Raw genomic sequence first — 27,130 nt, forward strand, 5'->3', positions numbered from 1 at the left:
CTCTTATTTTGCAACCTCGTAATGAAACCGCGCAACCTTACAACTTCCTATACCACAGGGAAAGTAATGTACATTGTATATATATATATATATATATGTATATATTTTTAAAGAAAACAAAATAGGTAAAAATGAAATAAACTAAAAGAATAAAATAACAACTTCGACAAGTTAGAGGGTGGGGAAAAAATATCCGTTTCGAGAAAAAAAAAAAAAAAAAAAAAAAAAAAAAAATACGCTATGGAAAAAAATAAGCGACTGTAAACGTGTCAAGGAAAAAAAAAGAAAAGCAACTGGTTAAAGAAAAATAAAATAAATATTGTGCATTTTTTTGGTAGTTCAATATTTGAATAAAAAAAAAAAAAAAAAAAAAAAAAATATCTATATTTTTTTGTTAACATTATCTCTGAGAGTTTTTCTATCCGTAATTTGCTTCAGGCAAAATGTCATTCTCCTTTCCAACAATTGAGAAGCTGGGTGGATGGGGAAGAGATATCAGCCAAGCCCCAGTCCACCCCCGAATAGATTTTTCGTATATGCAACTATTTTTACTATTTTGAATTGTTTTTTCTCTTTTATCTATTTTATCTGTGTTCTCTGTTTTATTTTGTTCTATTTTTTTTTTTTTTTTTTTTTTTTTTCGCAAGAACTACGCATCACAGGTTTCGTTACAAATATAAATCCATACATTTCTCCTCCTTCCCACCTAAGCTTCATATATGTACATGTAGTTGTTTGCCATATTGTGCTGTATATTTTTTTGCAAAAAAAACAGGGGACCCAAAAAAATGCACATGGACAAACCGGTGCTCCATAAAAGGGGGAGAAAAAGGATTAGAAAAAGGATTAGAAAATGGATTAGAAAATGGATTAGAAAATGGATTAGAAAATGGATTAGAAAATGGATTAGAAAATGGATTAGAAAAAGGATTAGAAAAAGAAGAGATGTTTCACCAAAGCTGCCTTAACCAGAGCTACCTCTTCACCAAAGGTACTCAACATGCACATGCATAAACACATACTTTACATGTGTAATATATGCAGGTATACCAATATGCACACATATCCCGTGGCACATTACGTCGTTTTAAAAAAATTAAATCAGTAGCTGTGAAAAAAAGGTGTTAACCAAAAAGTGTCTGTAAAAAAGTTCCCCTTTTATTGTTTCTCACAAAAGGGGACAAAAATAAAAAAAAAAATGAAAAATAGAGCGGGAAAAAAAAAAAAAAAGAAAAAAAAGAGCATGCTTGTGGAATAACAAAATTATTTTGGAATAAGAAGATATTAATTCATGTAACAATGTTCCGAGGGGAAAAATGGAAAAAAACAGCGGCAGATATAAACTTGAAAAAAAGAAAAAAAAAAAAAAAAAAACCGAGAGCTCTATGCAATTCTCATTGCTGAGATATATTTTTTTCCCTTTTTTTCGCCGCTTCCTCACTCGAGCATATTCAGAATGCCCTTAATTTTGTTTATAATTATATTTTTTGGTTTCCTTTTGAGTTTATCAAAATGAATAACCTTGACATTACCACCCAATTGGGATTCGTGTGGACTTCCCAAATTGTTATCCCCATCAGCTGTGCTTGTACCTGTCTGTCCTGAATTGTCATACTCGTCTGAGATTTCCTCATGGTTCCCTTCTTCATACAACGCTGGGTGCAGTTTGTCTGTATCAATAGGTTCGCCATTTCTTCCATACAAATTATTATTCTGACCAATTTTCTCTGCATTATTTCTTGGGGACAGAATGCCTCCAGCTCCTCCTGGTGATGCGGTGTTAGGGCCATTCTGGTGATGCACATAATTATTGCCATCTTTAGATAGATATTCGGATCCATCTTGACCTACTTCATCATGTTCATTTTGTTTAGAATTGAGATTCGAATCTATCTCTTGTTCATTATTTTGTTTTCTTTCCCTCTCTTTCTGTAACGCCTTTTCTTCCTTTTTTCTCCTTTTTTTTTCCTTCTTCCTTTCCTTTTTTTCCTGTCTTCTTTTTTTACGTTCTTTTCTTTTTCTCTTTCGTTCAGCTCGTTTTCTTTGTCTTTTTCTTTTTTTTTCTTCCCTTCTAGCTTTCCTGCGCTGTGCTTTTCTTCTCCGTTCAAGTTTCTTTGCACGTCTACCACGAGTTCCCCTACCCCTTCCTCTTCTTCTTCTTCGTCCTTTTCGTTGATACAACATTCTCCTATAGGACACATTTCCATCCAATGCCAAAACTTTACCATCTCCACCTGTTGTAAGACTTAAGTGTAAGACATCACCATTAGTGTTCTTCTTTTCATAATATTTGTAAATGTACAAAATAAGGATATGCAACAGGATCAAGTATTTCATTTTTTTGTATAAGTTATATTATTAACTGTTCCCACATGGGTTACAAAAAAAGAAAAAAAAAAAAAAAAAAAAAAAAAAAAAACAGCCACACACATATACACACTCTCCCAAGTGAATATAAAATTATTCCTTCTTTCCCCTCTTTTATACATGCACATGTCAAATGTTTTACACGAATTCACCACAAATCGGGTGATGAGAAAAGCATGCTCATATGGATATATACACATGTATCTATGTGTCTATATCTATTGCATACACAGAAGTAATGACTTTTTTTTTTTTTTTTTTTTTTTTATGTGCTTACAGGAACAGGTGCGATATCGTGTGTAGTGTAATAAATGGTGCCAATTTATGTACTATGAAATAAAAAAAAAAAAAAGCATCCGCCTAGACATCTTTATTCGTATGGTTTCCCAGTTTGGTATTGATATTTTTTTTAAGAAAAAAATATATGCAGAATTTAAAATGCTACATAGATATGTACATTATTTTAGAGAGATAAATCTGATTAATCCTAATATTCAAGCGTTTTTTTTTTTTTTTTTTTTTTTTTTTTACGGTACTTCTACTTGTGATCCGTTTCTATGACAAGCCCAGACATAGAGGGAGTAAGGACAGCAATGGCCCCCCTTCCCATTCACATTCCCATTTCTGCTACAATGAAATATTTGCATCTTTCCCAATTCTAAAAATATTTAAGCATTTCGTCACTTTCCCAATTCTAAAAATATTTAAGCATTTCGTCAGTATGCCAGTAAGGCAGGACACCACATTTCACCACTTCATCACTTGGCCACACTTCTTCTTCCCTTTTGTGCATACAAGTGCCAATATGAGTGTATAACAACAGTAGAAAAAAAAAAAAAAAAAAAAAAAAATTCTTTTTTTCAATATAACCTTAGCTGATAATAATGTCTAATGATGAGGTAATAAAGAGGATTCCCTCGATTGGCAGACTTTTTTTTTTTTTTTTTTTTTTTTTTTCACCATCTTTTATGAACTTTAAGAAAGTAAACAAGACAGTGAATAGATGGAATGATACCAAGGGTTTAGAAAATTCCGTATTAATATGGTTCCTGCAAAAAAAGACTCGCAACCCTCTTAGAAGAGTGCACGCATAAGCACAGCATAAAATATTTCAAGACATTCCATACCATCTAACCTTTCAAGTACCCATTAACAAATGGAAGAAATCTCAAACGTTTGAAAACTTCCTTCTCGATAAACGCCCATTCGCATGTGTCGAATTCTCAGAACAAAAACTAAACATTTCTTCAAGTGCTATGGAAAAATAAAATGGAAATTCATCCACGTAATTTTCAAGAATATTTAAAAAAGTGGACAAAAAGGTAAACAAGTCAATTGAGTAATATTCAAAAAATGTAGAAATCTTATCATTATTCTTTACATAACTGTTCAGAAAATTTCCATTTTTTCTCATCCATGTATTTACTATATCTTCAATGCTGGTTAATGCATCCACAAGTAAGCATATGTGATTATCACCCAAAATAATTTTTATCCCTATTATTATTACTTGATCCTTTTTTTCTGACATTAACTTTTCGATTTGTCTTTCAGAAATGTTAAGAGATTGTATATGTTTTTCCATTTCTTTCTTCCATTCCATGAGCACGTCATAATTTTCTTCTACATTTTTCTCAAGTTTCATATATTCTTGTGTTACAATATTTACATTTTCATTCCCTGTGACTTCATCATTCTTATGGAGGACCTTTTTTAATATGTCATCATGGCCCTCATCCGTTGCTTTAACAATTGAGTTCCAAATTTTATCAGCACAAGTGCCACTACTGCCCATTGTAGCCACTTCAAGGGGTACGTCTTTTCTCCTTTGTTCTTCCATCACTTCCACTTCTTCTTCTTCTTCCATCACTTCCACTTCTTCTTCTTCTTCCATCACTTCCACTTCTTCTTCTTCTTCCATCACTTCCACTTCTTCTTCTTCTTCCATCACTTCCACTTCTTCTTCCTCTCCCACCGCTGCTTCTTTTAAAGGACTTTTCACCTTCCAGCTGAAATAGTCTCCCTCTCGCTTCTTCAACTTTGTCAATTTCTTCTTTTTTTCCCGAACGAGAAATGTATTTCTTTTCTTATGAACTCTCTTGAAATGCTCCTCATCAGGAAAACCAACCTTTGCACGAGATGACAAATTAGCTTTGTTCATTTTTATCATAAATATATAAATTTGATGCTCGTCTTCTCTCTCTTTCTTTACAGCAACTTGAAATGTTTTGCATCCTCCTGGCTGTTTTTTTTTTCTCTTTAAATTTATGTACGTAATTATATCTCCGATTTTGTTGCCATGATTTCTGTCTACTTTCTGTACCATTCTATTTTTCTTTCCTTTCAATCGTTTCATTTTGCAAAATTGGAACATCTTCTTTGTGTTACATCTACCACTTCTATTGCTCGCTCTTCTTGGATTCGATTTGAAAAAATATATTTCTTCATTTCCCTCATTTTTTAGAATCCTTTCTGTTTTTTTACTACCTCTGTTTTTCTCATCCTTATGTTCGAAATTATCGTCTCCCGGAAGTTCATTCATCTTGGAACATATTCCCTCTTTTCTCAATTCTTCTTTGTTAATATCTGTTCTTCTGTTCTTTCTGTCTTCACATGCTGTATTGTTCTCATCCTTGCTCCTTTGTGCAGATGTTATTGTAATTTTCTTATATGTCTTCTTATCATTCCATGTACCACGGTTCTCAATGTATGTTGCAGGAAAATCGTTCTGTTCTTCAGCTATTCGTGCATTATTTCTCTGAATGTCACTCAAGTCACGGATGTTTTTCATTCTGCTACAATTGCTGCTTCTATTGCTGCTTCTGTTGCTACTTCTGTTGCTGCTTCTGTTGCTACTTCTATTGCTGCTTCCATCACGAGAATTTCCATGTCTCTTCATGTCTAATATAAATTCCATACTCTTCTTCAAGCAACTCAAGCTAAAGTCCTCATCCAATGTTGCCCTCTTTTCTTTAGACAAAAAAAACTGATCCAAATTTATGGGAACATACTTATTTTCTTTGTAATTGCAAATGTGAAAGATTAAATGATTTTTATCTTTATCATCCTCATTTGAACGAGAAATTTCACCCCTTTTGCTACATGAAGTATAGCTTGATGTTTTTTTAACATCTGATTGTGTCACTGTTTTCAGTTGACTCATATCTGCTCTTGCAACATTGTAAGTAATTTCTATTTCTTCTTTTCGTTCGTCAGTGCACCATCTACCATCTAATTGAAGTCTTCCCTTGATGTAATCGATAATATTATCCTTTACATAGTTTCTATTTTGAAATGTTCTTAATTCATGATCCACTTCTGCAAATTTGGATTCTCTATTTTCTAAACTTGCGTTCAAGTAGTTATGTTTTACACCCCATCGTTTCATTGGACTTTCCTTCTGCCATAGAAAGGAATTTTTTTTTTTTTTTTTTTTTATTTTTTCATCCTGAGTATTAAACCTTTGAGATAAAGTCATGGTCAATTTTTCCCTTCCATTTTGTTGCAAATATATATAACCCTCATTTTGAAACTGCATTTTTTTCCCTTTCCTCTGATTCGCATCATTTTCAGCTTCTTCATATTTTTGCATGTCTAGCTCGTCCTTTATCTTTTTACATAAATCTTTCTCTCTTATCACAGAATCGATACCTTTTTTGTCGCTTCCTTTGTACTCCTCTGATATGCATAATGAATTATTTTTACTTATGTCAAATTCATTTCCCCTTATAGCACTATTAGTTATGATTGTCCTGTTAATATTTTCAATAGCGGATTCATTTGCATTAGACTCTGCTTCATTAAATTTTGCTCCATTGTATTCTGCTCCATTGTATTCTGCTCCATTGTATTTTGCTCCATTGTATTCTACTCCATTGTATTCTACTCCATTGTATTCTACTCCATTATATGCTGCTCCATTATATTCTGCTCCAATAGATGTGTGATTCTTTTCCGTCTCACAATTTTGTTGCGCACATGCCACAGAGTAATTTTCACCTGAGTTATGATTACTGCTTAGGGAACCCTTTTTGCATAAATTCATATTGAACCAATTACTTTTCTTTATTGCATCATCATTTTTTACAAGAGAATGTTCATATATGGATGATTCTGTTTGGACATTATTTCCTAGACATGACTGCTTCTCGTTCAGCATACTGTTAGATGTAAGTTTTCTCTGGTGGGTTCTTTCCTCGCAATTCACATGTGGTGATGTCGCATGATGATCACCATCTCTGTCTGTAGTTTTTACTTCTAAAAATTGAACTCTCTTCTCATTTGCATCCTCTTCATTATGTTTCAATTTGTTTTTTGTATCGTTATGCATTTCATTTTTCTGAAAAGAGAAATGTGTACAAATTTCATTCCCCTTCATATGACCATTCTGTGGAGCTTCTGTCCTAGTTTCAAATGAAGAGGAAGGTATCCTCCTCTCCTCATGGGAATAATTTTGAGAGGCTCTATTTTGAGAAGCTTTATTTTGAGAAGCTTTATTTTGAGAAGCTTTATTTTGAGAAATTTTATTTTCAATATCCATCCATTTAAAAATGCTGCTTATTCCTGATGCCAATTCATCAAAGAGATTCTCTGACTCGTTTTTCAAAAAAAAATTGGAATAATAGTTGTTACCTTTTAAACTGTCTAATTCATACTTTAATTTTTTATTTCTTTCCTGCATTTTTCGATTTTCAACCAATAGTTCACTCTGCTCCTTTTTCAAGTACATGTACGACTGGTACATGCGTTTGTATATGTTTATATTGGTGCCTTTGCTGTTTCTGTGCAATTCGATTATTGTTTCTCTGTCTTTGTAATGGTTCAGATTCAAGCTTCTATTCACATCCGTGCTTCTATTCACATCTGTGCTTCTGTTCACATCCGTGCTTCTATTCACATCCGTGCTTCTGTTCAGATTCGAGCTTCTATTCACATCCGTGCTTCTATTCACATCCGTGCTTCTATTCACATCCGTGCTTCTTCTCACCTGAGATTCACTATTTTCATCCTGAGTGTCCCCAGAATTGACTTCACATAACCGTGGAATTTCCTCTTGATTCAACTCGAGGTAGGCAGTCCTCCATTGAACATGTTCACGCATCTGAGACAATTCATTTTGTTCATTTTCTATTTTTCTTTCATGAATCCCTTTCTCTCTGCATTCTGGCTCTCTATTTACCATCTCGTTATCTCCTTTTTTTATTCCTGCTTGATACAGCTCATTGTCTTTTTGGACTTGTTGAGCTTCCTCTTTTTTGTAAATTTCTACATTTCTTGAACAATCCACATGGTGTAAATTTGCAATACTTTCTCCGATCTCACTGTTGTTGTTCCTTTTTTTATGCCAATTTTTGCACGCCTCTCTCTTACATGAGTCCAAGTCTTTTTGGTCGATTTCACTTGAGTCTCTCACATCAGTCACTGCTTCTCCCACCCCATCAGTCACTGCTTCTCCCTTATCACTAAACAGAACATCACATGGGTTCTGACTTTTCAAATTCACAAAGTCAATTTCCATGACTTGGAACAATGGTTTTTCTTGAAGTATTCCATGTGAGATTACAAAAAAGTAATAATCTGCCACAATCTTGAATAATCAAAAAGGTCTAAACATAAAAAATAAATAAATGAATAAAAATAAGAAGAAATACCTCCCCTTAAGTACGTAAAAAAAGGTGTACCTAGAAAGGAGGATCATTCTTAAAAATATCAAGTTATATTTAAAATTAACATTCAATTTGGGAATGATAAAATAAAATTCCAAAACTGTTAAAAAAAGTGACATTGAGAAAGTAGGCATATATTTCCATTTATACACATACATGCATGCACATGGGGGGAGAGCGGACGAGAAAATAAAAAAAAAAAAATCCTCCCTCCTATTAAAGCAAAAGGATGTTTTATATATATATATATATATATATATATATATATATATATATGTATGTATGTATATTTTTCTTTTCTCATTCATGTGTATGCGCATATGAAAAAGGCAGACATTACAAAAACTGCCAAATGCGCAAAAATGTTCCTAACCCTTCATATTCCCCCTCCTCAACAAATTTGAAACGAAATCGTCAAATATTAAATTCTAAAAAAAGAAAAAAAAATAAAATACAACATGTATAATTTACCCTTAATAATATGGATACACTGTTCGAAAGGCACTACATTCCTATGTCATAATTTCTTTTAATTTTCTCCTTTTTGCGTGTACACATACACACAAATGACATGTACACACAAACATACCCATTAACCGGCAAAATGGGGAAAGTTTAAAATTTTAAACAAAAATAAAAAAAACATTTTTTTTAACACATATAAACACAACTGTATGTAGCATGGATAAATTGTACCTGTTCCATAAGATTGTACATATTCCAAAATGGCACAAAAACTAAAAGGCAAAAGTCATAAGTGTAAAAAATGTCGTCTGACATAAGCTTGAACGTGTATCTATACATAGTGCTCTAGCTTTAATCTCACCCGCACCATGTGGTGTTATATTACATTATGTGGTATTGTATTATTGTGCATTGCACTATGTTGTATTGTACCATGTTGTATTGTATTATTGTGTATTGCTACTGTGTTGTGTTGTGTTGTGTTTTTTTTTTTTTTTTTTTTTTTTTTTTTTTTTTCAGGGAGCAAAAAGGCAACTATTTTTCAAAGCTAAAAATAGAGCCACATGCGTAAGTTCGCCTACCGATTCCTCCCCATCTATTCTCATTATACGAAGAATAAATCTTTTAAAAAAGTTCGAGTAAAAAAATGTAAAGTCTTTTTTTTTTGGAGAAAAAATAGAAAGAACTTATGCAAAGAAACATTTTTATTTCAAAATAAATATCAAATGGAAAAAATTAAAAAAAAATCTTAAAAAGAATAAACTATCCAACAGAGAGGTTCTGTTCATAATGTATAACTCTGTTCATGTCTTTTTTTTTTTTTTTCTCATATATTGATCATTTATACGTTTGCCATATAAGGATGTGTATGAAAAAGGGCTGATTTCTCACTATATATGTGATCGAAAATATACAAATAAGGAACAAGAAAAGTAAAAGTTATTTAAACATTCTTCTAGCATAGCCATTAAGCCATTTCTTCCTTTTCCCTTTATTCAAAAATTTCTCCCATTTGGGATTGCTAACAGGAGGGATACGTTATTTTTCGTGCACTTATTTTATGTAAAAATGATTCATTAAAAGACGGAATGCATAATGTTAGAGGTGCTTTAATACGCACATATGTATGTATATATATATATGTATATTTATACATTTGTGTATGTATACATGCTTACATTTTAAACAGGTAATTATACGAATGAGGTCCCATTATTTCCGAGCGCACCTATGATACTTCTTACTCATATGCAGCTACAAATGATAAAGTTCGATGTCTTATATCATTTATTTTCACGTGGTTTCCTTTTTTATTTATTCACTTTTTGATTGCGTCCCATCAGAATGATTACCCACGGAATGTTCCTCGTCCGAATAAGAACTTTCTAACTGATCTTCCTCCGAATAATCGCTATCTGATTCACCTTCCTCCAAACCGGAACCTTCCTGTATTAAGTTATTTTCCCTACAATGTGTCAAGTCTGATTCCTTTATTTGCTTTATTTTTTCTATAATTTCCAAGTTGTTCTTTTTCAAGTTACTGTAAAGGTCCAATATCAATTCGGAAACTTCAATCTAAAGGGGGAGTTACATGTGAAAAGAGGGGGCAAATGTGCATTTCTTTGTTTATACATGTATATATTTGCACATATTCGTGAAAAGACATGCAAGCTTGTGCCATTTTTTCTTTTTTTTTCTATTTTTTTAATTCCTTTTTTTTTACTCTTTTGTATTATTACATCACTGTCATCCTCAATATCTACATTAAAAAGGGTGTTCATTTCGTCCCTTAAATAGTTACACAACTCATGTTTTGGGCTACTAGCTAAAATGGACCAAGTGGAACGAAAAAAAAAAAAAAAAAAAAAAAAAAAAAAAAACATAAAGCAATATTGTAGCTAGCTAATAGAGCGATATATTCCCAATAATAGTTATTACACAATTATGCATATGAACACGTTCATAATGTTTTTTTTATCATATTGTGTTTTCCCCTATTTCAACTCTTTCACTTCTTTTTCCTTTTAGTTCTTACTTGATAATATATAACTATGCACATATTCGATTAATTTTTTTTTTTTTTCTTCTGAGTTTGGTCCTCCCCAATTGTGCGTCACAGCCAGTCTGAGAACTGTCCTGATGGAGTTAAAAGAAAACAGCGTGGTGCAAAGTGGGATGAGAGAGAAAATTTTGTAAATTTGATAAAAGAAGAATGCTGATTAAAAACGGTGTGTCTGTATGTACACTCTCCCCATATCCTCAAGGGGGGCAATATATATATATATATACATATATGTCTGTGTAAATATTTAATCACATTTGTTTAACGTTTTATTAAACAATTAAAAAGTAGAAAGGGGGATGGTTCCTATTTTTAGTACGTTTGTGATGAATGGCACACGAGAACAAAATAAAATGAAAAAACGTTTAAATGATTTGGGAGGTAGGGGAGAAACGGGATAAAATGTTCCTCTTCATATTTTTTTTTTTTTTTTTTTTTTTTTTTTTTTTTTGTTCCACTCTTTCACAAGAAACAAAGGGTGGATGTTCAATTTTACCACTTTTCAAAAATCAAGTTAATTCCTTCATACAGTAACTTTGATCCATCATCGTTCATTTTGTTTGGCTTCTGTTATGTTAAGTTGTGACAATAGTGTGCGCAATTCTTTTTATGCAAATTTGGGAAACTAAAAATCAACTCCCCTGCATCAATAATTCACCCTACGGCAGATGATCAATTTTCCTCTCAGCCTTTTTCAAAAAACGGGACAGAAAAAAAATGCAAAAATGTAAGTAGTTCGTTTTTTTTTTTCTTTTTCAAAATTGGGTATTTCTATATATTTCTTCTCTTATATTTCATCCTTACAAAGTAACACAACAAAATTGGGTATTTCTATATATTTCTTCTCTTATATTTCATCCTTACAAAGTAACACAACAAATATATTGAGCAAAGGGGGGGAAAAAAAAAAAAAAAAAAAAAAAAAACGACAACTTGGTAGAATAAAACGGAGGTGTTGCAAATAAAAAAAAAAAAAAAAACCTCAAATTGATTTCTTATAGGGAGACGTTTGTTATGGGACTCTTAATTATTTATAAATGTGTCTCTTTTGCATGAAGAAGGTATGAAAAATAGCTTATCAAATTGGAATAGGAGGTCAAGTTAGCATTTTTGTTGTTAACATGTATTACTACTTAAGCGTAGTTTTTTTTTTTTTTTTTTTTTTTTTTTTTTTTTTTCTTTCTTTTTAGGAAAGCTTATGTTTTTTATATATAGTCCCAACAACCCATATTACTTTGCTGAAAAAACAAAGCGGGGCAATTAATGAAATTTTGATAGGTCCAACATTGTTGTAGGAAGAAACCGCATGCATGATTGGAGAAATTGCTTACAAATTATCGGAAAAAAAAAGGTAGATTATTTTTTTGAAGGTTTATATAACATCTTAAGATTGGGTTGGAATGGGGGAAGAGGAAAATTCGATTAAAATTTAAAGGGAGAAATAAATTTTCTTTTAACTATGTTTCAAACGCTTGATCTTAGTGCTTGTTTATATCGAATGTATAAAGTGGCCATAACAATGTGTCGGTAGCCAATTGACTAAAGAGAGTGTACAAACGGAACGGATAATACACATATATGTATATATATATATATACATAAATGAATGAGTAAATTTAATTTTTCTCACGTTAGAAAAGTAGAGATTCCAATATATATACCTAAAATCACTTTTCACAATTTATTTCTATCCATTTTAGTAAAAAATGCATACATTGGAATAGGAAAGCAAACATTCAGTGATGCTTTTTTTTTTTTTTTTTTCTTTTTTCTTTTTTCTTGTTTCGAACGGGAATATATATTACATATGAATATTTTCAAAGGATTAAACTATTTGAAATACTCAATCTGGGTATTGGATAGTATATTATTATAATGTCTTCCTCAAAATATGTATTATATGTATACCATGTATGATAATATATTCCTATTATCCACTTTAAAAATTATGAATTTAGGAATGCGCGATATATCCATATCCCAGAAAAGCATCTTTCTCTTGTGTCCTTCTTAACATAATGAGGGAATGAGATAACGCACCACCATATCTGCCATATATTCACGTGTATACATCTCATACTCCGTTTCAAAATAAACATTAATGGAAAAAAAAAAAAAAAAAAAAAAATTGGAATTTAAAATTGTATTGATTTGTTGTTTTCAAAAAATGTAGGGAATTTTTATACTTATTCATGGTTCATGAAAAATAACGGAAAAAAAAGAAAGTTCTATGTGTCTATATCTGCATCCTCTATACCTAAAGATATATAAGTACCATTTATATCTTTTAAAAACATGCATGCCAGATGATCAAATCTATGTATATTAGATATCTATTTCCTCATAAATTAACACAAATTTGTGATAATTATAACCAATGTGTGTAGAACACTAAGCAAGTGTGCGATTTCAATTTCGATTTAATAACAGGTACATTAAACATGTTTGCATAATCCCATACAGTTGGCTGACGTTACACATTCCTCAAAAGTGTGCTCGCGTGAACATTCATTGAACATTCGTTTTTATTTTGATTATGTCCATTAGTGAATGAGTGTATAAGATTTCATGTGTAAGGTATTTTTTTTTTTTTTTTTTTTTTTTTAGGGGAAGTGGTTGTGGATGTATGCGAATAATTTTGGCTTTGCTGTTCTTTTCTTTTTTTCCAAAACTTGGTGTTAGAAAAATTATGCATTAGTAGGAGAAATATGCATATGATATATGTATACATTATTTTACTTGACACGTAATGTAAGAACCGTTTGGGGTTATATTATTCACCCTTATTTTATTGCATGCCATCGCTTCCACTCTCTACATATATATTTACTTGTGTTTCCTTTTCTAATTTCTGTTTGATGTGCAGTTTCATATACTGGGTTTATTTCATGCTTTTCGGGAAATTTCAATTCTTTCTATTGTGTTATTTCATATTTTATGTTATGTTATATTTTATGTCAGCTTGTGCTGTATTTTATTTTTTTCTTATCATTTTATTTTTCCCAATCAAGGTCATGAAATTTTTTTCCTTTACTTTTTTTTTTTTTTTTTTTTTTTTACATGAACAGTATTTCCGAGTTTTTCTTTTTTCTCTTAGATTAAAATTTACATAATTCAAAAAAGCACATTTCCAGGAATACCTCCAAGGGTTCATGTTGAACAGTTTTTGCATAAGTGGGAAGTAATTTTTCTTGTGAGGGACTAAGAGGCAGTACTCTGCACATAATTAAGAAGCAAAAAAGAAAAACCAAAAGGAGAAACAAAAAAAAAAAAAAAAAAGAGAGAAAAAAATAAAAAAAAAGCGAAAAAACAGAGTATCCCCATAAACAAACCGCTCTCCCTCCAAAGCCCTTTTTTTTTTTTTTTTTTTTTTTTTTTTTCTTCTTCTCCACGAATATGTTCTATAGGCTTGTTTCTCACACTTGTGCTTAAAAATTTTTGTGTGCACATTTGCACTAGTACTTGAAAGAAAGGCTAAGGGTTTCAAAAATCAGTTACTGCACTTACAAAATATATTAAACCTTTACACGCAAGCCCCCTTCGCCATTATCCATCATTCGGCACACAAAAGTGTGAACAGGTGCTTGAGAATATGAATTGAATGATTTTTTGGTTTGATTCGGTTTGATTTTATTTGGTTTTTTTTTTTTCCCTGTTCCCCTCGCCACACTCACCTTTCTTCTGGCCCTTTTTTCCTGCCTATTTTTAAATTAACTTCTTTTTTATTTTTCCCTTTTTTTTTTTTTTTTTTTTTTTTTCATTTTTTATTTCATTTTTTCCCTTATCTCATTGCCTTTATTTCGCGTTTTATTTTGTTTCACTTTGTTTCCTTTTGTTTCATTTTTATTTTGCTTTTTTTTTGTCCCCATGCATCATACGTAAATTATTGTGTATTCGCATGTATATGTACATATATTCTTATACATATATATGCACATATTGACATATATATATTCATACACATAATTATACATATCTTAACATACATATTCCTACGCATGTACATATTCCTAACCATATACATACTCTTACGCATGAACATATTCCTACTCATGTACATATTCCTACGAATATACATACTCTTACGCATATACATACTCTTATGAATATATTTATTCATCTGCATACACTTATTCATATATACACACATTCAGATACACCCCTTTTTGTGCATATTTTTTTCAAACTCGCTAAAAATGAAAAGTACCTATTTCAATACATAATAATGTGCTACATTTTTATCTTAACATGTGTATGCATAATTATGAATACCCATTTGTAATTAAATGGATTTATATCTCGTGACACACAGGTACGCACGAATCGGTAACATAAACAAATTTCCGTTTTCCTGTGTTTATTTATATATCTTTGTGATTGAAGAAAAGAGAGGAAAACAAAAAAAAAAAAAAAAAAAAAAAAGGCACTACGAGTGGGAGAGAAGATATAACTAAAGAATTAACACAAATTCATGAAAAAAAAAAAAAAAAAAAATTAATAATAGAATAAGAGGGAAAGATTCATGTGGACTTGTATACAAATGTGTATAGTATATATAGCTGCGTAGTATTATATATATATACATATATATATATATGTACCTTTTGCTTATAATGTGTGGAAGCACATTTATTTATATTTCGAGCAAAATGCGAAGCGAGAATTTACTTGTTTAGTTTTTTCCCTTTTTTTTTTTTTTTTTTTTTTCGTTTTTTCGCCTGCGTCTACTACTACTTCGTCTGTTTCCGCCACATCTCAGAAATCGTTTTCTCAATTTGGTATGAGAATTTACCCATTAGTTTTTTTTTTTTTTTTTTATTTTTTTTTTTTTTTGGTCTACTCTCTATGAGGACATTGTATCCAGAATATAAACACGACATAGACAAAATTACGTGAATCCGAATTGGTGCACTATTGAAAAGGTGCATAAATTTTTGACGAGATCGGCCCTTCAAGGGAGAGAAAAAAAAATAAAAAAAAAGAACAAACAGAAGAAGCGGTAAAGGAGAAACGGTACAGGAATAAATCCAAAAAGAACGTCACAAAAATCTTCTTAAAAAGTTGAGAGACAACCTCCAAACACGTGAAGTGTAATCGAAATGAAGAATGTTGTGAAGTATGCGCACGTGCATAACGTGGAAGATGTGCTAAGGGCATTGGACGTGGATGCCAACAAAGGATTGGTGAAGAGCCAACTGGTAAAGAGGAGAGAAAGGTATGGATTGAATGAGCTAGAAGTAGAGAAGAAGAAAGGAATTATGGAATTGATTCTAAATCAATTTGACGACCTGTTAGTGAAGATCCTTCTGCTTGCAGCGTTCATAAGTTTCGCATTAACATTACTAGATGTTCAGAATAATGAAGTTGCTATTTGTGACTTTATAGAACCGCTAGTCATAGTAATGATATTGATTCTAAATGCAGTGGTGGGGGTATGGCAAGAATGTAATGCAGAAAAATCTTTAGAAGCACTGAAGCAATTACAACCAACAAAAGCAAAAGTTTTAAGAGATGGAAAATGGGAAATCATTGACAGTAAATATTTAACTATTGGAGATATTGTTGAATTGAGTGTAGGAAATAAAACTCCAGCAGATGTAAGAATTATTAAAATATTTTCAACAAGTATTAAAGTGGAACAAAGTATGTTAACTGGTGAGTCATGTTCAGTTGATAAATATTGTGAACAGTTAGATGCAAGTTTTAAAAATTGTGAAATACAATTGAAAAGAAACATTTTATTTTCTTCTACGGCTATTGTAGCTGGTAGATGTATAGCTGTTGTAATAAATATTGGTATGAATACAGAAATAGGGAAAATACAACATGCAGTTATCGAATCAACAAATGAAGATACTGACACACCTTTGCAAATCAAAATAGATTCATTTGGAAGACAGTTATCTAAAATTATTTTTATCATCTGTGTAACTGTATGGATAATCAATTTTAAACATTTTTCTGATCCTGTCCATGGTTCCTTTTTATATGGCTGTTTATACTACTTTAAAATTAGCGTTGCTTTGGCTGTCGCAGCAATTCCAGAAGGATTACCTGCCGTTATAACAACCTGTCTTGCCTTAGGGACTAGGAGAATGGTTAAGAAAAATGCTATTGTTAGAAAATTGCAAAGTGTTGAAACTTTAGGTTGTACAACAGTTATATGTTCAGATAAAACTGGAACTTTGACAACTAACCAAATGACTACTACTGTATTTCATTTGTTTCGAGAACCCAACACACTGAAAGAATATCAGTTGTGTCAAAAGGGGGAAATCTTCTTTTTTTATGAATCCTGTCTTGCGAATGATGATGTTGAAAATGAATCATTTTTTAACAATCTCAAAGCGGATGGAGGAAATAACGACAAAGTTCTATATGAAGAATCTTCCACGTCTTCTAAGAATAAAAAATTATCAAATACAAATGTGACCTATGAATATGGAGAAAGGGAGGAAGAAGAAGAAGAGGAAGAAGAAGTTGGCGATTTTGATGAATACCTGATGAATAACGAAACAGATATGCCATTGAAGCATATGCATACTAATGTAAATACAATTATAAGCAGAGGTAGTAAAATTTTAGAAGATAAGATTAAGAAATATTCCTATTCAGAATTTGATTACAATTTTTACATGTGTATGATAAATTGCAATGAAGCAAATATTTTTTGTAATGATGAAAACGAAATTGTGAAGATTTTTGGGGATAGCACTGAATTAGCTCTTCTTCACTTTGTGCACAATTTTGACATTAGACCAAATTCAACAAAAAATAATTCTATGGCAGCTGAATATGAAAAAAGGGTTTCTGACAAAAATAGAACCCATAAGAAAGATAGTGAAAAATGTTCTACATCTACGTCCTCCACAGGAGGAACAATGGGGAATAATAACTCTTCCTATAATCAATACGATTCATTGAAAAGCAAAAACGGAAAAGGAGTAGCAAACGGAAAGGTTGGAAGTACTGCAGAAAATGAAGAAGAAGAAGACGAGGAAGAGAGTAAAAGCTACCCAAGTGAATGTATAGCTGCATGGCGAAATGAATGTCAACTTGTCAAAATTATCGAGTTTACGAGAGAAAGAAAGCTAATGAGTGTAATTGTTGAAAATAAAAAAAAAGATCCAATTCTTTATTGCAAAGGTGCACCTGAAAATATCATCAGAAATTGTAATTGGTACCTTTCGAAAAATGAAACGAAACCTTTAACAGAAGAACTCAAAAATATGATCTGTGACAGAATCAAAGGAATGGGTAAAAGAGCACTTAGAACCTTAAGCTTTGCATACAAAAAGTTGAAAAAAGCAGATTTAAATATGACTAATGTAGATGGTTATTTTAAATTAGAAAAAGATATGGTTTACCTTGGAGGACTGGGAATAATCGACCCACCAAGGAAGTATGTAGGAAGAGCTATTAGCTTATGCCATTATGCTGGAATTCGAGTTTTTATGATAACGGGTGATAATATGGATACTGCTAAAGCTATAGCAAAGGAAATTAACATACTAAGTAATGATGACACAGATGATGAGAGTGAACAGTATCAGCGGGAAAAATCAAATCGGAAGATGGACTTGTCTAAAGGAGGAATTAGTGGAGGAGAGAAAAAAAGTAAAAGTAATAAATGCTGTTACAGTGGAAGAGAGTTTGAAGATCTACCAATAGAAATTCAAAAAGACATTTTGAAAAATAAACAACGTATTGTTTTCTGTAGAACAGAACCAAAACATAAGAAACAAATTGTTAAAATTCTGAAAGATCTTGGAGAAACTGTAGCTATGACAGGTGATGGTGTTAACGATGCTCCTGCACTCAAGTCAGCTGATATAGGAATAGCCATGGGAATCAACGGTACAGAGGTAGCTAAAGAAGCATCTGATATTGTTCTAGCTGATGATAACTTCAACACTATTGTCGAGGCAATTAAAGAGGGAAGATGTATTTACAACAACATGAAGGCATTCATTCGCTACCTCATAAGTAGCAATATTGGAGAAGTAGCGTCCATTTTTATCACTGCCCTTTTGGGAATTCCCGACAGCCTAGCCCCCGTGCAATTGCTATGGGTCAACTTAGTGACTGATGGGCTCCCAGCCACTGCTCTTGGTAAGTTCATCTGCGTGTCGGTATATGCCAATCCAGCCGGTTACCCAGCTAGCCATCTGCGCATATATATGCTTCTACACACATATATGCTTCTACACACATATATGCTTCTACACACATATATGCTTCTACACACATATATGCTTCTGCACACATATATGCTTCTGCACACATATATGCTTCTGCACACATATATGCTTCTGCACACATATATGCTTCTACACACATATATGCTTCTACACACATATATGCTTCTGCACACATATATGCTTCTGCACACATATATGCTTCTGCACACATATATGCTTCTGCACACATATATGCTTCTGCACACATATATGCTTCTGCACACATATATGCTTCTGCACACATATATGCTTCTACACACATATATGCTTCTGCACACATATATGCTTCTGCACACATATATGCTTCTGCACACATATATGCTTCTGCACATATATATGCTTCTACACACATATATGCTTCTACACACGCATCTTCTCTGCCCATTTATGCTTATACACGAATATTTGCATATCCACCACCACCACCACTCCCGTGCACAGGATTCAATCCCCCAGAACATGACGTCATGAAATGCAAACCCAGACACAAGAACGACAATTTGATAAACGGATTGACACTCCTAAGATATATTGTGATAGGAACTTATGTAGGAATAGCAACCGTTTCGATATTTGTATACTGGTATGTGTTCTACCCGGACTCAGACAATCACACGCTTATAAACTTTTACCAGTTATCCCATTACAATCAATGCAAGGCTTGGAGTACTTTTAATGTCAACAGAGTTTATGGAATGTCAGAAGATCCTTGTTCATATTTTTCCTCAGGAAAAGTCAAGGTAAATTTAGGAAGCAATTTATATCCCCCCCCCCCCTTCCCAATGTTTGCACAAACTTGGCGGGATCATTTTTTTTTTTTTTTTTTTTTTAAGCATCTTCTATGCATCCGTTTCAGATAATCAATATTTAACTTGCTTCTTCTCTCGAAGGATTAGCATGTTTTTGCTTGCATTTCGGACCTTTCCATGGTGAACTGCTCCCATGGGGACATCTCCATTTTGCACTTCTCCATTGAATGCATCTCCAATTTGTCTCATTGTTTCCTGCACCCCTCCTCCCCCTCAGGCAAGCACCCTATCTCTATCAGTCCTAGTCGTAATAGAAATGTTTAACGCCCTAAACGCTCTGAGCGAATATAACTCATTGTTTAAAATTCCTCCATGGAGAAACATGTATCTTGTTTTAGCTACGATAGGATCACTGCTCCTACATTTTATGATTTTATACATTCCTCCCTTGGCTAAAATATTTGGAGTAGTTGCACTGACATCATACGATTGGTTTCTAGTTTTTTTGTGGTCCTTTCCTGTTATTGTCATTGATGAAATTATCAAGTTTTATGCGAAGAGACAATTAAACAAGGGGTTGTCGTCATCCACTAAGCAGAAGCTTGACTAAGGAACAGATCACAGCTACGTGTGCAGTACTACTGCAGCCATGTATGCAGAACTGCAATTATATATGGCGTACCTTCTTATGTTACTCGTCAATTGTTTACTACTTTTATTGTTTTTTTTTTTTTTTTTTTTTTTTTTCCCCTATTTTACAAATGTGTACACAATTTGGCAAAGTGGAACACATATACATACACACCCCATCATCGTGTTATGCTCATGCAAATTATTTAAAGGTGTAACATTTTATATACCTTTTCAAATTCTTTTTTTTTTTTTTTTTTTTAATGTGACTGTTATTCTAACATTTAAGAAAAGTTGTTAAATGAATTTCCTTTTTTTTTTTTTCTTCCATTTTTGCGTGCGCCGACAAATTCATATTTATTACATTTTTCGCACACGTATTTTAATTAACTTTTATGTTCATTTTTCTTTTAAACGTTTCAAGGTGTTATAACTATCATGTGACTTTTTTCTTTATTTTATTATTTTTTTTTTTTTTTTTATTTTCATTTCACTGTTTTTTCGAGGTTACCTGCTTATGTACTTTTTTTTTTTTTTTTTTTTTTTTTCACCTCGTTTCCTTCTCACGTTCTTATTTTCCCCCTCCTTTTCTGCATCTTTTTATCAAAGCTCATTTTGAAATATATAAAGTTTTTTACATAATTATATGAATAGCATAATTTATCACCTGAACAAAATTTTTTTTTTTTTTTTTTTTTTTTTTTTTTTTTTTTTTTTTTTTTTTTTTTTTTTTTTTTTTTTTTTTTTTTTTTTTTTTTTTTTTTTTTTTTTTTTTTTTTGCATTCAACTTGAAGAACAGAAAGTAAAAGCGATGGATTTAGCATTTTATAATAATGATAAATATAAACTTAATTACGAAAATGAAGTTACCAACAAAATTGTACGGAAAATATTAAGCAGTTTTGAGGAAAACAAACAGGGTCAATCAACTAACACGTACAATTATAGCAGGTTAGAATTTTTTTTTTTTTTTTTTTTGTATCGTTAGGTAATAAGTGTGTGAGGAAAAAACATATTTTATACACCCTTACAACCGCTTAGCTCTGTTCATGTGTGTAGAGTATATGCGTGTATAAACATAGAATTATGTACATATATTATTCTTCTGTAGTAGTGTCCACTGCGTGTGATTCATTTCGGATCATTTTTATGTTAATAAAAAAAAATAAAATAAAATAATTGAACAGTTCTTGCAAGGGATAAAAGGGGGATGTAAATGTGGAATTGCACTTGTTGAAGCGGTGTGTTTTGATTAAATGATATCATTATTTCACAATTTTCCCCTTTTACGTCTCCTAACATATTGGCATGCTAACACATTGACATGTTCACACATTGACATGTTCACACATTGACATGTTCACACATTGACATGTTCACACGTTGACATGTTCACACGTTGACATGTTCACACGTTGACATGTTCACACGTTGACATGTTCACACGTTGACATGTTCACACGTCGATATGTAATCACATTAAGATAATAACATTTCAACTGCCTTTCCTTTTTTGTGGTTTTTCCCCCTCCCACTCCTCTTGCCAAAACGCGCAGAAAAAAAATTGTGGACTATTTCTTCGAAGCAGAGTCCCTATTTACACAGTACGACATTGCCAAGTCAGGCGAAATCGACATAAAACTATTTCCCAAAATGGCTAGACAGCTGAAGCAAATTTATGACGCGCGTGATGTGCAGAAATTCGAAAAAGAAATGAATATTAAGAAATTGTACAAAATGAATTTAGCCATGTTCTTGACCTTACTGAAGCGCAAACTATTCCAGGCCATCGACGATGATCAAACATTTGATAAACATTTTAACGTTTTGGATGTGCATAAAAAAAATGCACTTGACCTTAATGTATTAAAAACATATTTGGGGTTGGTTGGCGATAAGGTTAGTCCCGAAGATTTTGATTTTTTTATAAAATTCAACAAAGACGGAAGTGTTATGAGTGCCAAATCGGAGGGAGGCAGCACTTCATTTGATGAAAACTTGGACCCAACACTTGAAATCAATGCAGATCAGTATAGAGACATGCTCACGTGCTATCGCTACATTTGAAGTTGCGCTTGCGTTTGGCCCATGTACGCGTGAGATAATGGCCGCTGTGTCGACGTCGGCAGTGGATCCGGTTTTGTCTGCCTCTATTTTTATTTTATTTCGCCTTATTTTGCCTTATTTCGCCTTATTTTGCCTTATTTCGCCTTATTTCGCCTTATTTTGCGTTATTTCGCCTTATTTTGCCTTATTTTATTTTTTTCTTTTAATGCAACGCCTAGGCTTATCACACCCATAAGAGCAATATCTCTAATTTAAAGATCCTTGAACGAACTTCCTCCAAAAATATCGATTATTTTTTTATGGTTTGTGTGCATATGCTCGTCTTTATCTAGCTAAAATTTTGCGTAAACTCGAAACTCATCTCTAATGGGTTACAACTGGGTACGGGGAAAGGTAAACAAACACGTATAAACAAACACGTATAAGCAAACACGTATAAACAAACACGTATAAACAAACTCGCACTCAAGGGGGCACACTCAAACGAGCGCTATGAAACAGACATGCATATAAACGTGTACATATATATATGGTTCATCCCTTTTACATATGCACAAATCCAAAAGATGAAACGGTTTAGTTATACATGCTGAATTAATGATAATATAGCTTTCACAAAATTACGGCGACGGATAAAACATTTATAGGTAATGTAAAATAAGAATAGTCTGTTATAAGTGCCTTATGAATGCTTATGCCGTGTGAGCGTGCTGATCTCATCGGTGAAAATTTTATATACACATACACAGGTGTGTATATATATGTACATATATATATTCCGCAAAAACTCTGATTCACGCTGTCACCCATTTGCTCACCCATTCGCTCACCCATTCGCTCACCCATTCGCTTACCCATTCGCTTACCCATTTGCTCACCCATTCGCTCACCCATTCGCTTACCCATTCGCTTACCCATTCGCTTACCCATTCGCTTACCCATTCGCTTACCCATTCGCTTACCCATTCGCTTACCCATTCGCTTACCCATTCGCTTACCCATTCTTTAAATTCCCTTTTCCCTGCTTCCTATTCATTTTCGTTGTGTTTTTCATTGCTTTTAGGAAGGCGAAGATATGGGGGAAAAATTAATTGCCTAACGTGTTCAGGTGAAATGTGAAAAAATTTCACAAAAACCTGAACAAGTCATGTAAAAGTGATAAAAAAAAAAAAAAAAAAAAAAAAAAACATTTTTTTTGTATACTGAAATGTATACATAATTGTGAATAGATAAGACTGCATAAAATTCGACCGTTCAGTAGTCCCACACTTTAACCTCATTCCGGTGCTCCCCGCGCGCTTGGATCGTTTCGCGCTTTCTCCAATTTATGTCGTTCCCCATCATTTTTATGTATGCTCGCCCTACTATTGGTGTAACCTTTTTAAGCTACCTTTCTTTCACTCTAAATAAAGTTTGGGTATTTTCCCTCCATCTTGTGATTTTTCAAAATGTATAATGCCATAAAGTTGCATATATGACACTGCACGAATTTGTTTATGTGCTTTCACTATGTATCTGCAGAATTCTCGTTTTATGAGAAATTGCCGCGCCCATCAATTCTTATGTACAATACGCAAAGGAGCCACGTAAAACGTCTATTATATGTATATACATATGTACATATATATTACATACATACATATATACATACATACATATATACATACATATATACATACATATATACATACATATATACATACATATATACATACATATATACATACATACATATATACATATGTATTAACGTTAAAATACACACACAAAAAAAAAAAAAAAAAAAAAAAAAAAACAATCAAACCATAATATGAGCCACGCTTTCTCATCCCCATTCGTAAAAGGGGAGAAGAACTTTAATTCCATTTTTCTGAAATGATTTCTTCTCCCGCGCTTCGCCACGTATGGATATGTGCATCCATATGTACATATATATGTATACAATATATGTGCACATGTTGCAAAGCGCTTGGGTCATATGATTAATTACAAGAACAGTATCACACAAATGCCTCCATGTTGAGATGAGCGACAGAGTTCTTTTTCCCTCTACTACTCAAACAGCGAAATGCTCTGAGGGTCATACTTTCTCCATTTTGCTGTTAATCTATAAGGATCCCTACAGAAATAGTATATAAAGTATTTTTAAAAAAAAAAAAAAAAAAAAGAACTCTCCCCCCCCTTACATTCTACTGGAGCATCAATGGACATAGAATTGCATACAGTTATGCGCATTTTTATGGGGATACAAGCAATATAAGAAGACATGAAAACTATACGTGACAAACAAAGACATACACTGAGATATATCTGTAACATGTCTGGAACTTATTGTTGACGTAATTGCTACTTTCCTTCTAGAGTGTGTATACATTTCGACTCAATTTGGCACACCAGTCCCCCCCCCGTGCACATATTTTTGCAAGTTGACCCTTAAGAAGAGCTCAAGTGCAACCCTTATGAAGGGACATCATACTTGCAGATACACCCAGGTTGCACATATATACATATATATATATATATACATATATATATATATATACATATATATACATATACATATATATACATATACATATATATACATATACATATATATACATACCCGTACGCGTACCCATTGAGGGGGGGAAGGCAGGAAACGTGGTAGGTGCATAATGAGTGAAATTCCTATGTGCCTTTTTATTGCCTGCTCAACGAGAGATAACACGAGCCGAGAATACATCTACACAATATTGAAGAACCGATTGTTAGGAAGCCATGCTTGTATTGATACAAACATCCTGGATGTACCAACAAATTTAAAATTTTGCTCATTTGATGATCTTCTAAAATGTGCAGATGATTTGCAAAAATATGAGAGTTATGCATACGGATGTTTAAAAAAAATTGAAAAGACTGCAAAGGAGTATGATGAAAATATCGAATTAAAAATTATATACCAACGTCAACATATAAATATTGATCAATATATTAGACGGTTCAGTTGGGATGATGCAAAATATCCAAGGAATAGATCCTTAACAGATACTATAGATGTAATGGTTAATAACATAACTAAATTAACAGATGAAATTCAAATAAAATCTAGTATGCTTAATGACTTAAAAGAAAAAAAAAAAAAAGATTTGCCAAAAAATGATACGAATAATTTCTTTTTAAGAAATTTAAATGAAATATTAACTCCACAAACTGTTAGTCAATCAGATTTTATCGAAACAGAATATTTGACAACATTAATTGCTTATATTCCAAAAAATTCAGTTGAAGACTGGTTAATGAGTTATGAAAAATTCTCAGAATATGTTGTACCGAGGTCGTCAAAACAATTTAATGGGTTAGTAGACCGAGATGGTACTACCTTATGGAAAGTTTTTGTGTTTAAAAAATTTGCAGAAAATTTTAAAGAAGCAGCAAAATTGAAAAAATTTGTTGTTAAATCTTTTAAGTATGATGAGAAAAAGTATAATGATATTATGGAATCAAGAACCAAAGTAGAAGCAGAAATTATACGACAGGAAACATTTCTACGTAGAATGTGCTTGGCCGCTTTTTCAGATATTTTTATTGCCTTCATTCATATTAACATACTTAGGGTTTTCTGTGAATCGGTTCTTAGATTTGGAGTTCCTCCGAATTTTGCCTCCTTTAGCATTCGAATCAGTGGAGAAAGCAAGGAAAAAAAGGTTCGCAAAAAGTTGCATGACATTTTTTCCACAACAGATTCTATTGGTAAGAATTACATCAAGAAATCCAATGAAAATGACGAGGATATATATCCCTATGTTTCAGTTTCGTTCAAGATATGAAAGAAGGAGAAAGGGAAAGAAGAAAAGGAAAAAAGAAAGTAAAAGAAGAAAGTAAAAGAAGAAAGTAAAAGGAGAAAGTAAAATTAAAAAGTAAAAGAAGAAAGGAAAAGAAGTAAAAGAAGAAAGGAAAAGAAGAAAAGGAAAGTGTAACATATTTGCACCGCTCACTGCCCCTTACACCAAGAATCTCGTGCATGGAATCTGTGAACTCTAAATGCTGGTGTCGTAACCCTCCCCCACTTTTTTTTTTTTTTTTTTTTTTATAGTAATTTTATGTCCACTTTTTTGTCATGTTTTGTTATTTTATGCTCCATGGGGGTGTGGGGGAGATGGTATTGATCGAGCTTTACCTTAATCGTGTGCAGACAAACATTTCCATTACAAACTGAGTAACTACCAAATATGGGCAGATATTGTCGGAGACTCGTAGGAAAGGTTTATGAGACTACTGACGTTTGTTATCCTTCGAGAATTTAGTAAATGTATAAGGTTCAGGGTTGGATTCAGAAGAATGCAAAACAAGGGAAAGTGAAGAGAATATAATCACGAATTCGTATGTCCCTAGGAGAAGAGATGGTATATTTATAATTCCTTTATCTTCACACACACGCTGCTATACATTTTACCCCATCCCCTCGTTTGCAACGTGCGAAACGTTGTAAAAAAGAAGAAAAAAAAAAAAAAAAAAAAAAAAGAGGACAAAAATAAAAGTGTTACATTTACATACTTTTTTACCTTACACAATTCATAATTTTTTTTTTTTTTTTTTTTTTTTTTTATAATTCTTTTCATTCGGAACTGACTATTACTACGACACAATTGTGAATACCCGATTTCTCTTTCGTTTTTATATCTCCAACTTATTTATACATTGTTCTTGTAGAACTATTTGAAATATAACTGCTGTACGCTTTGTTTCTAATTTTTTTTTTTTTTTTTTTTTTGAAAGTGTCCTTTTAGTTGTGTTTTTCCCGATGAATAGCCAAACACAAATAAAACGAAATAAAGGGAACATGAAGCTACTTCTGCAAATTTACTAGGGATATACTTAGCCGTTCTATGTATATACATATAT

The 27,130-nt window shown here is 32.3% G+C and overlaps 6 protein-coding genes across 6 annotated transcripts; 3 read left to right on the top strand and 3 right to left on the bottom strand.

Annotated features, from left to right (window-relative positions):
* Positions 1–1,437: 1,437 nt before the first annotated feature.
* On the bottom strand, positions 1,438–2,337 carry PGO_020800 (hypothetical protein; the record flags this gene model as incomplete). The annotated part of the gene is made up of 1 exon (XM_028685898.1): positions 1,438–2,337. The coding sequence occupies one exon, from the start codon at positions 2,335–2,337 to the stop codon at positions 1,438–1,440; it is 900 nt and encodes a 299-aa protein (XP_028541699.1).
* Positions 2,338–3,535: 1,198 nt separating this feature from the next.
* On the bottom strand, positions 3,536–7,885 carry PGO_020810 (hypothetical protein, conserved; the record flags this gene model as incomplete). Its single annotated transcript, XM_028685899.1, has 1 exon — positions 3,536–7,885. One exon carries the CDS (start codon positions 7,883–7,885, stop codon positions 3,536–3,538), a length of 4,350 nt encoding a protein of 1,449 aa, XP_028541700.1.
* A 1,927-nt stretch (positions 7,886–9,812) lies between these two features.
* On the bottom strand, positions 9,813–11,115 carry PGO_020820 (pre-rRNA-processing protein TSR2; the record flags this gene model as incomplete). Its single annotated transcript, XM_028685900.1, has 4 exons — positions 9,813–10,073; positions 10,238–10,323; positions 10,534–10,634; positions 11,057–11,115. The coding sequence occupies 4 exons, from the start codon at positions 11,113–11,115 to the stop codon at positions 9,813–9,815; spliced, it is 507 nt and encodes a 168-aa protein (XP_028541701.1).
* Positions 11,116–15,659: 4,544 nt separating this feature from the next.
* PGO_020830 (calcium-transporting ATPase) lies at positions 15,660–20,159 on the top strand (the record flags this gene model as incomplete). The annotated part of the gene is made up of 3 exons (XM_028685901.1): positions 15,660–18,672; positions 19,242–19,540; positions 19,827–20,159. 3 exons carry the CDS (start codon positions 15,660–15,662, stop codon positions 20,157–20,159), a joined length of 3,645 nt encoding a protein of 1,214 aa, XP_028541702.1.
* Positions 20,160–20,990: 831 nt separating this feature from the next.
* On the top strand, positions 20,991–22,246 carry PGO_020840 (hypothetical protein, conserved; the record flags this gene model as incomplete). Its single annotated transcript, XM_028685902.1, has 2 exons — positions 20,991–21,130; positions 21,736–22,246. 2 exons carry the CDS (start codon positions 20,991–20,993, stop codon positions 22,244–22,246), a joined length of 651 nt encoding a protein of 216 aa, XP_028541703.1.
* Positions 22,247–24,903: 2,657 nt separating this feature from the next.
* PGO_020850 (vacuolar ATP synthase subunit c) lies at positions 24,904–26,055 on the top strand (the record flags this gene model as incomplete). Its single annotated transcript, XM_028685903.1, has 1 exon — positions 24,904–26,055. The coding sequence occupies one exon, from the start codon at positions 24,904–24,906 to the stop codon at positions 26,053–26,055; it is 1,152 nt and encodes a 383-aa protein (XP_028541704.1).
* Between the last annotated feature and the right edge of the window lie 1,075 nt (positions 26,056–27,130).

The sequence above is a fragment of the Plasmodium gonderi genome (assembly GCF_002157705.1).
Source record: "Plasmodium gonderi DNA, contig: Chr02, whole genome shotgun sequence".
Taxonomy (NCBI): Eukaryota; Apicomplexa; class Aconoidasida; order Haemosporida; family Plasmodiidae; genus Plasmodium; species Plasmodium gonderi.